The sequence below is a fragment of the Chlamydotis macqueenii genome, chromosome 20, assembly GCF_036417535.1.
Source record: "Chlamydotis macqueenii isolate bChlMac1 chromosome 20, bChlMac1.mat, whole genome shotgun sequence".
Taxonomy (NCBI): domain Eukaryota; kingdom Metazoa; phylum Chordata; class Aves; order Otidiformes; family Otididae; genus Chlamydotis; species Chlamydotis macqueenii.
In genome coordinates this window covers 4,653,471-4,663,114 of record NC_141575.1, presented here as the reverse complement: position 1 = coordinate 4,663,114, position 9,644 = coordinate 4,653,471, and the positions used below count along the sequence as shown (strand labels likewise).

The 9,644-nt window shown below is 54.6% G+C and overlaps 1 protein-coding gene across 1 annotated transcript; it reads left to right on the top strand.

Moving 5' to 3' along the window:
* Positions 1–944: 944 nt before the first annotated feature.
* CACFD1 (calcium channel flower domain containing 1) lies at positions 945–7,131 on the top strand. Its single transcript, XM_010125675.2, has 5 exons — positions 945–1,096; positions 5,520–5,592; positions 6,003–6,128; positions 6,274–6,381; positions 6,838–7,131. Exons 1-5 carry the CDS (start codon positions 973–975, stop codon positions 6,929–6,931), a joined length of 525 nt encoding a protein of 174 aa, XP_010123977.2. The 5' UTR covers positions 945–972; the 3' UTR covers positions 6,932–7,131.
* Positions 7,132–9,644: the final 2,513 nt, after the last annotated feature.

Sequence of the window (9,644 nt, the reverse complement as noted above, 5' to 3'; positions counted from 1 at the left end):
CGTGGGTGATGCAGGCGCTGGGCCTTCATTTCCTGTCTAACAGGACATGTTAACGGAAAGGCATCCTTTTCTTAATCCTTTTTTTGTAACCTTTTAGCAGATGGGATCTGTCTTCCCACTCTGCTCTGGATCCCAAGTCTCACTGCTATTTGTTGTTCCAGATCAGCTATGCAGAGTCCCTGGTCTGCGGAGATGGGCTCCGGTTATTGGCTGTATGCTCCATGTTAATTTGCAAAAAATGCAGCTGTTGTCTTTATAACATAAGAGAATTAAGGCTGTTTCCCTGCACTGTTTGTTTGGATACCAACAGGTTGCCAACTAGGATGTCTCTGACTTACAAAGTGCTGCTTCTATTCCCATTTTCTGGGGAGAAAACCTGATTCCATTCAGATTAAGGGGGGTGTTTCCCTCTTATCTCGAGGGCAGAATTTCGTAACAGCGTTAAATTAATGTTCATGCAAAAATTCATGTTTCTCTTTCTTCCGAGCACACGCTGGCCTGGATTACAGCATCTAGTTTCTAGCCAGGGGAAGGGGGACCTGGAGCTCCTGTGCGCCCCAGACCTCGGCGTGGAGGGCGCGCGCTTGCGTGGCTGCTTATGAATATGTACACGACGGGCTCTGCCCACCAGCCTTTTAATGAGAGTGACATCAAAGCCCTGCCTGCTGGAGGAGGGGACCCACAATGCAATACGCAGGCAGACGTGGAGGCAGCTTCCACGGCCGCTGGCATCGCCGCTGCAGGCGCAGACCCTCCATTGTCAGCCCTGGGGGTGCCGCCGGAGGACCAGGCCTTGCTCAGGGGTGCAGGGGAGAGGCCCAGCAGCGGCAGGGCTGGGTTTAGGGGCTGTGTCCTGGGCTGGCTGGAGGGGGACACGGGGGTAGTGTCACTTGGGGGGGTGCATCCTGCTCTGCTGGGGCTCAGGCGGGGAGCGGGGTGCTGCCCCCTGATCCCCCCGGGAGCAGGGGTGCGATGAGCTCTCAGGATGAGCAGTTCCCAGCAGCAGCCCCTGAGCCAGGGGCTTCCTCTGCCGATGACGGCATGACCTGGTGGTACAGGTGGCTCTGCAGGATTGCCGGGGTCATCGGGGGCGTGTGTAAGTATCCCCTTTCCTTGCAGCCAAAGGTTCCCCCTCGGTTCTGCTTCTGCATGCGAAAGCGCGCGTCAGGGGTCCTGTCCGCCTCGTGTTAGGGTCACGTTTGTGTAAGGGGGGTGTGCCACAAAACGGTCATTTGGGGTTACGAGTTTGTGCCTGCTCTAGACACCCTTTGCTGTGTTTTGGCCATGGACGTGCCTGAAGTGGGGCGGTTTTGGCTTGCACAGGAGGGATGTCCCTTGCGCTCGCTGAACTTGCCGTACTTCGGCACCTGGGTGAAGGGACGTCCCGGGGGGATCTGCAAATCCTCGAGTTTCTTCTCGGACACAGCACTTGCTGGAAGTGGCGGGAGCAGCGGCCAAGCCCCGGTCCCGCGGGAGGGCTGTGGACGGATGAACAAGGCGACGACTTTGCTGCGAGCACCAGGCTCAGGGTGCTCAGCAGGGTCAGGTTCAGAGCCTGACCAGGGGCCGTGGGATTTTGTTCATCCTGTTTGACTGTCAGGTGTTGGTGTGTTCCCGCAACTTATTCTCTTTCCTCATCCTGAATGTCGGAGCATGTTTCCCGTTACTCCTGCTGTTGATCACAGAGGGCCTGCCTGTGTTTTTGGTTTTTTTTTTTTTGAAGGCGAGTAATGGACTTGGTTTGTGTTGTGTGTTTTTAAGGGGTTTAGTCTTGGACACACAGAGAAGAGGGCCGGCACACAGCGAAGCGAGTTGGCTGTGCTCTGAATTACCTGCTGCTGAAAAAAATTTTCCCAGGGAAAGAGTCTTTGCAGCTTTGCCAGAAATCAGCCTGTCCTGTAGTGCTGTTTTGCTACATTCTGTGGAGAGATTAATAGCTCTTAAAAGCAGGAGGGACTGTTATGACCACTTAGTCTGATCTCCTGCAGAGCACAGGATGGAGAATTTCTTCTGCTTCAGGTCCATGACTTCTAGTACAGCAAGAGTGTTTCTCAGCCAGTGCAGTCAGCCCTGATTTATTCCCTCAGCTGTAGTGTTTCGGCTGATCCCCCTCTCTCTGCCCCCTTCCCATGCCTGGCTCTTGCCTCAGGACTTGACTGCTCAAGCCCCCGGTGTTTTCGCGGCCGACCTCGTAGACCTTGGTACTGCCGGGCAGGCTCATTACAGCCCTTTTTGGCTAGGCTGGTGAAACATATGGTGCTCTCACTGTTTTATGTCTCAGGTGCTGAAATTCTGGAGGTGTGAAAAGATTTGGTAGGACTGCTCTTACGGGGCAAAGCGTCCTGGCCTCGCCATGCTCTGCCTGGGGCCCCCCGTGCTTCTGGTCCCGGCCGACGGCCAAGAGACCAGCTGGGACGTGTCTTCAGTGCAGGTCCCAGGTGGGGGTTTAGTGTAGCGGCGTCTTTCCCACGGGCTGGGGCCGGAGCTGGAGGCTCGGCACTTTTAGTGTGGCTTTGGCCCGTGCAGAGCTCGGGGGGATGCAGATGGAGAGCGAGGAGCTGGAGAGGAGGATGGGTGTTGGCATTGGTGGCATCGCCCACCTTGTGCTAGAGCAGCTCATGTGGCTTGAAAGCAGCACAAGTCTCTGAAGACATTTTTTTTCCCTCTGTCTTCATGTTTAAAAGCAGCTGAGTTATACTTGGATTATTTTCCCGACCTTTTGTTCACAGCTCTGAGAACTCATGACTTGTTTTTAAAGGAAAGCTGAGAGTTTTACATATTTGGGTGAGTCTGTGAGAAGAAGCTTTTGGAAGAAGAGCCAGGCCCTTTACAGGATTGTGGATGGTTTGGGGAATCAGACAGCTTCCTCTGTAGCCCTGACAGTCTCCCTTCAGGACGTTTGTCCTCAGGTAAATGTCTGAGTTGTTTGACTGAGGTGGCGTGAGGCACATCCTCCTCTCATGAGCAGGGAAATGGGAGGCTGGAAAGAGGCAACCCTCCAATGCCCCATGCTGGTAATAGCCCTCTTCAAAATGCTCCTTGTTCAGCATCCCCTTGTTGCAGATGGACACTTTGGAAAAGGAGCGACTAATAACAGGGCAAAGCTGCCATTTTCAGGGCTTGTTATGAAAGAACAGAAGTCATCTGTAAGGATTGTGAGCACCTGGATTGTGGCCCTGCTACAGGGCTGGATTATTTCTTACAGAAAGAAAAAATCCCTGTAGAAAGCATGAGAAACTTTGTTAGTGGAGGTGAGACTGGCAGACAATGTCTACCACATGCAAACACCTGCAGCCCGCAACTTAAGCCAGAAATGTCCAGGGGCTGGAGCAGGAACCAGGAAAACAACGTTTGGGATCTCTTTCTGGCTCTCGCACAGGCTGGCTTGGTGACCTTGGCTGAGTCCCTTCGCTCCCTTGTGTTCTGTTTGTAAAGCGATGGGGAGAGTCTGTGGCTTTTGTGAAATGCTCCAGGAGCAAAAATAGGCTCGTGTTGGGGACAGTGACCAGCTGCCTGAGATGAATAGAGCCTTTGTGGGGGGTGGTGTTCTTCCCCCTCCATTTTAGCTCCGAGTTATTTGTGATTCCTCAGGGATTCGGGATGGGAACAAATGGCAGAGCTGTCTGTCTTCCATAGTTCACGTGCCATGGAGTGTTATCTGTGTTTTAAACCTATTGCAAGGCCTCCGCTTTGCGAAAAGACGTCTCTGGGTTGGCAGCACTGTCCCCTTTTGGCTCCTGAGGCAGGAGCTGATCCCGTCCCAGTGGATGTACCAGGCTGCTGTGGGATGCGGTGCTCTGCGAAGGAGACCGAAGGTCACCGAATCGTTATCTCTGTGGCTGTTGGCAACCGCCACCGAGTGCGGCGTTCCTGCGATTATAAACCTCTGACTGCTTCCCCGCTGGCTGGTGCTGACGTAGAGGCTTGCTCAGCTCAGGCTTGCTGGGTCATGAGTCCATTGGCAACCAGGGTGATTGCTTGGCTGGGACTCCTGGAGGGGTGCTTAGTGCTCAAGGGTGGTTTTAGGGTGTTTGGGGACAAAACCAGACCAGAATCCTGACAAAACTAGATTAAAAAAAGAGTAAGGCCAAAAACTTGCTTGAAAAAATAACCTTCTGCTTCCACAGGTTTGTTCTGTGGTTGAGATCAGCTCTGCAGCTCTTGGACTGCTCCTCTCCACCGTTCTGTTAAACAAGGCAGGGTTCTGCCCCAGCCCCGGCTGCGTTTTGGGGATAGTTGAGATGCAGCTGATTGTTGCTGTTCTGCTAATGATAAAGTGCCTGAAAGCCACTTAACTTTGCTTTCAGAAGTGTGCTTTCCTGGGTGAGTCAAGTGTCACAAGCCTGTGGGGAATCCCCTGACCGCCTCTCCTCTCAGCATCCCAGGGTTTTTGGTCACAGAGAACTAGAAACTTCCACGGTGTGCCCTGCTCTCCGAGCTGCCCACTGCTCCCAGCAATCCTGCTTGCCACTTATTTTCCAGCTTTTCAGCAGTTTGCTTCTGTGACCATGAGCAGATCATCCCACCCCCGTGCCTCAGTTTCCCCCTGCGGTGTGGGGACACTGGCACTGGTCCCTTTGTGGTGGGAGGATGAGAAGCACCTGTGGAGCATGGATGTTAACGTGCCTGCTGGCATTTCTCTGTTGGCTGATCTTCTTGCAGGGTTCTCTGAAAGATTATGGGTCCTGTGGAATAGTCCGAGGAAGCCTTTTAAAGTAAACTTGTTTGGTTTTTTCCTAAAACCAGGAGGTCGCTTGCTTGTGGGATGCCCTTAGATTGGTCCTGTCCCAGGCCTGCAGTTCTGTTTCCCAGCCCGGTAAATACGGATAACTTTTTAAGGGAACTTTGAGGATTCAGCGACGACTGCTTAAAAGAAACCTTGCAAACGCGTGCCAGGCTTTTGAAGGTCAGGGCTGCTTACAGCAGGGATCCCTTAGCAGAACGCGAGCAGAGATCTGAAATACCCGAACCCAGGCTGCTCGCGTTCCCAGAGACGGACTCTGCTCTTCGTTGTGCTGCTGACCTTCCCCAGGGCAGCCTTTAAGGGCTGCATGATTTTAGCTGGAGCTTTGCAGGGTGGTGGTGCTTACTGTGGGCTCAGCTGCGTCTCGCCGCCCTCCCTGCTCGGGTTCCGGGGCGAGCCGCGGCAGCGTGTTGGCGTCGGCGGAGGAAAAGGCAAAGGGCCGTATCGAGTGCCGGGAGCGCTCTGCAAGTTTAATGATGCAGGAGCTGCAGCCTTGGCTTGGACGCTGCTGCCTGGTTCCTCTCCCTGCATTACGGTCAGAAGCGCTGGGGATATTTTGGGCTCTGCTTTATTTAACATCCGCTTCCATTTGTCTTAGCAGAGACCCAAACTTGGCTCTTTTCTGCCCACCTCTAGTGCAGGACCAGAAGTGTGCGGAAGAGACTGGGTTCACCTCTGCTTTATTTATTTATTTTTGCCTTGGTGCTGCTCCAGCCCCGCTGCCCCCATCAGCACGCTGGGTTTGGTCTTCACCAAAAGCCTCTTTGCTTTCCAGCCTGTGCCTTCGCTGGCCTCTGGAACTGCGTCACCATCAACCCCCTGAACATTGCAGCCGGCGTCTGGATGATGTGAGCAGTTTCTTTTTCTTTTTTTCCTACCGGGAGGGAGGTTGGGTTGATGAGACACTGCAGAGCGAGGGGCAGAGCTGCCCTGCTTGGGCGGTGGACGTGAGTGAAACGTTCTGCATGCTCTGTGAATTGCCAGGTCCATCAGAAGGGCTGAGACGCTGGGTTTATTCTATTTATATTCTTTCTTTATCCCTTTTTAGGTAAATACTGAGATACCTGTATCCAAAATAAGCCTGGGGCACCAGGGTTTGGGAATTATCAAGAAGTGGGGAGGGAGCGCGGTGGGGTCCAGCCCCCCCATCCCCTTCTGCCTGCGTTTGGGCGTGGGATCACCTGGGGCCTGGGGGGCATTGTCCATCCTCGCTCCGGGCCACGCGAACGGGATTAACTCTGGTTTGCTCTGTCCGGAGGCTCAACGCCTTTGTCCTGTTCCTGTGCGAAGCCCCCTTCTGCTGCCAGTTTATTGAGTTTGCGAATGCCGTCTCTGTGAGGGCGGACAAGCTGCGGCCCTGGCAGAAAGCCGCTTTCTACTGCGGGTGAGCATGCTCCTGGGGTGTGTTGTGGTGAGGAAGCCATCCCGGGAGCCGCGTTGGGATGCACGTGGGCGTGCCGCTGTGGACGAGCATCCCTGCATCCCTTGGGGAGCGGAGCTCGGCTTTGAGATCTGCCTCTCTCTTCCAGGATGGCTGTGTTCCCCGTCATGCTCAGCCTGACGCTGACCACGCTCTTTGGAAATGCCATTGCGTTTGCCACCGGTGTGCTTTATGGGCTGTCAGCACTCGGCAAAAAGTAAGAGATCTCTCTGCCTGGGGAGGGGAGGGGAAGGTGGACCTCCAGCCCTCATCCCCGTCCCCCTCCCTAAGGCTCTGCTTTCCTCTTGTATCAACCATGCTTTCAGGGGTAAATGCTGCTGGAGAAAACATCTACCTGCCATCATCTCAAAGCCCTGGGAGGGAAGGTCCTAGGGTTTGCGGAAGCTCTGTGCTGTCCCTTGGGTAGGATCTCAGTCTAGGTTGCCTTATGGGCCCCAGCCCTCTTTCTGCAGCCGTTGGATGGATGGGCCCAGCTCTGGGGGTGGTGAGCAGCTTTGGTGGAGCTGGAGAGGACCAGCAAGTCTCATTTCACTCTGGCATTCCTCAGTACGCAGAGGCCCGGGCCCTGGTTGGGAGACCTCTCTGCCAGGCGCTTACCCACCACGGCGGGCACCTGGAGCTCACGTCCCCACGCTGTCCCTTCTCTCTGCAGGGGAGATGCCATTTCCTACGCCCGGATCCACCAGCAGCAGAAGCAAATGGATGAAGAGAAGCTCACGGGGGCCCTGGAGGGACAGGCTCTCTGAAGCACATGAGCTCAGGGTCACCTCTCCTGGACACTGAGATGGTGAAGATACAGAAATCCACTCTGCCTATTTCCCTCTGCCTATTTCCCTCTCTGTGATGCCACGATTTCCCTGGACACTGCAGCCACTGGAAATCTCAGGGGCTGGGGCAGGCTGTGCCCTCTTCTCACACCAGCAGCCAGACCTCAGCAGCAGCCCCTCTCTCCTCCTCAACCATCTCACAGTTCCCCTATTTTTAAATTTAACTTTTTTTTTTTTTTTTGCTGCAGAGGTGCTGGCTCTTTGAGTGCTGTTTTACAAGCCTAAATAAGTAGCCTTTCTTTGGAGTGACACCTTAGATAGCGAGCCGAGGATGCAGTGCTCATTTGGGAACTGCTCTCCGGATGGGATGAGGAGGGACGGAGCTGACGTGCCAGCTCCTTGCCTGCGCCGGTCTCATGGGAGCCAAGGAGCCGGGGGGTAACCTGCCGTTGCGCGTTACACGTTTTCCGTAACGCGCTCTGGTGTGGCCCTTCCGGGGTGTAAACACTAATCCAGGGTTTAGCAACACATGGTGATGATTAAGCCTGGTCTTCTTCCATGGCTGTATTTTAATATGGGTCCCCTTAGGCCAGGCATCAGAGGCATCGGGGCTGACACCCACAGAGCACGGTCCCTCTGCCTCTGGGTGCAACTGCAGGCAGTTACTGCAATTTACTTGAATTACAAAACTTAATTACTTTGTCTTAATAAGGGTACTTCTCTTAAGCCTCACTCTTACTGGGGAAGAAGGGAAAGAAGGTTTGCTTTACCTCAGCTGAAAAAGGGTACTGTTGCTTGAGCCCAGCGGGATTTTTTGCTGGTGTAAGGGTTACTGGTGTGCAGGAGCACCCTTCTCCCGAGAGCCTGGGACTCCGCTCTGTTACCTCGCACTCCTTACACCCACTCCTCCTCCTGTGACCGATCCCTCTGCGCCAGGGACCTGCTCTTTGCTTCTGGTGCAGCCTTTCTCTTTGGGCTCATGTTCTTTTTGCATCTTTTTGCAGCAGTCCTGGGCTGCTTTTGTATGGGAAGGCGACATATCCTCGCTTTACAAACCCAGAGGAGCCTGCGCCGTTTCAGTGTGGATAGCTGCGATGTCTTGCTGCTTTACTCCAGGCTCCATCAGCAGTTTTCGCATCGTATTTTCTGTTTGCTTTGTATCATGCAGAACAAAACCGCTCGATAAGTCCAGATCCCCCTCTGCTCATCAGGATTTCTTCTGGGGGTTTTAATTTATTTGATTTTACATGATTGCTTTTTGTTTGGATCAGGAAAAGGGGGAATAATTTATTTGTAGTTATTTAAGTATTTAGATGGGGCTCATTTTCTCTGGACACAGGAGAAAGGAGTGCTCTGTTTCCTATCCTTCAAAGGATTGCCTCATTTAATTGGGGAGTCCCTGAACCCAGGGAGAGCCCCGCTGTAACTGGGATGCTGTAACTGGGATGCTGTAACTGGGATGCCGCAAAATCCTCTTTCAGCCTTCAGAGCGTTTCTCAGACTTTTAGAAAGCGTGTTGTCCTTTGACCTCTTTGTCGTCTTCTGGGCCACTGGATGATGGAATTTGTTTTCCCCTTCTGGGAGAGAAAAGGAAGGAAAACTGGGCTGTAACTGCTGGATTGGAGGTTTGTGCTCGGCAGCCAGCAGCTCTGGTGAGCAGCAGCAGTGGGGGTTGCAGCCGGTTCTTGTTCCCCTGCCCTGGAAGCTGGGCTCCCGCTGCCACCAGCGCTTTGTGGTCCCATTTGACTCGCTGAGGTACCAAGGGCTGCACTGAGGTCTGAGAAACGCTCAGCTGTCTGTCAGGAGGGTCTGTCCACCAGCCACTCTGCGGATTCTGAGCAGTGTTGTTTTGGAAACTTATCTGTATAAGACGTCCTTCCCCTAGGTACGGTGTGTAATCACGTCGGTTGAGCGACACCAGCGCATCCCTGGCAGAGCCTGGGGTGCAGCTGCCGCCGGAGGGGGTGGCTGGGTGCGGACGCAGCGTGCGCGTTGCGGTGGGAGCAGAGGAGTCCCTGGAGATGGAGGGGCGAAGCTGCCGGCTAACGCTAGCTGTTGTTTCTTCCTTGGAGTGCAGGGAGGTGTGAGGATTTACACCAGGCGGGACGCGGCGTGGGTTTATTTGCACACGCAGGCCCTCGCAGCTGGATGCTGGGCAGCCACTTTGCGCTCAGCCCCTTTCCCCCAGGCCTCCGAACCGCGGGTGCTCTGACACCAGCTCGGCTGGGACGTGGAGCAGGCACCGCCAGCCCAGATGCGGCTTGTTCCAATAAAGGCCGTGCCGTTCCAGAGCCCCCGGCTCCGGGCTGATCCCTGCTGCTGCATGCGACGCGTAGGCCGTCGGCCTTCCTCATGCGCGTGTGCAGGGACCGCGGCCTCCTGCGCGGTCACGCTGCCGGCGGTAACCGGCTGCTGCGGGAGGAACACGCTGCAGCCCGCGGGTACTTCAGCGGTAAGAGCCCCTCTGCTCTTGGAGCCAGCAGCGTCCCTGCGCAGGACCTTCACTGGGTGGTTGAGGTGCAGACAGGACATGTGCTCTGATTTCAGGGTGTGTGGGGAGCTAAGTAGTGTTTAGTAGAGGAATGTTGCAAGCTGATGCACGTAGCATGTGTTCGGTAGTGACCGCTTTGCTCTGTGAGTAGTTCCACGGTAGCTTTAGTGGCAGGAGGTGACAGGCAAAGCAAAGGCGATA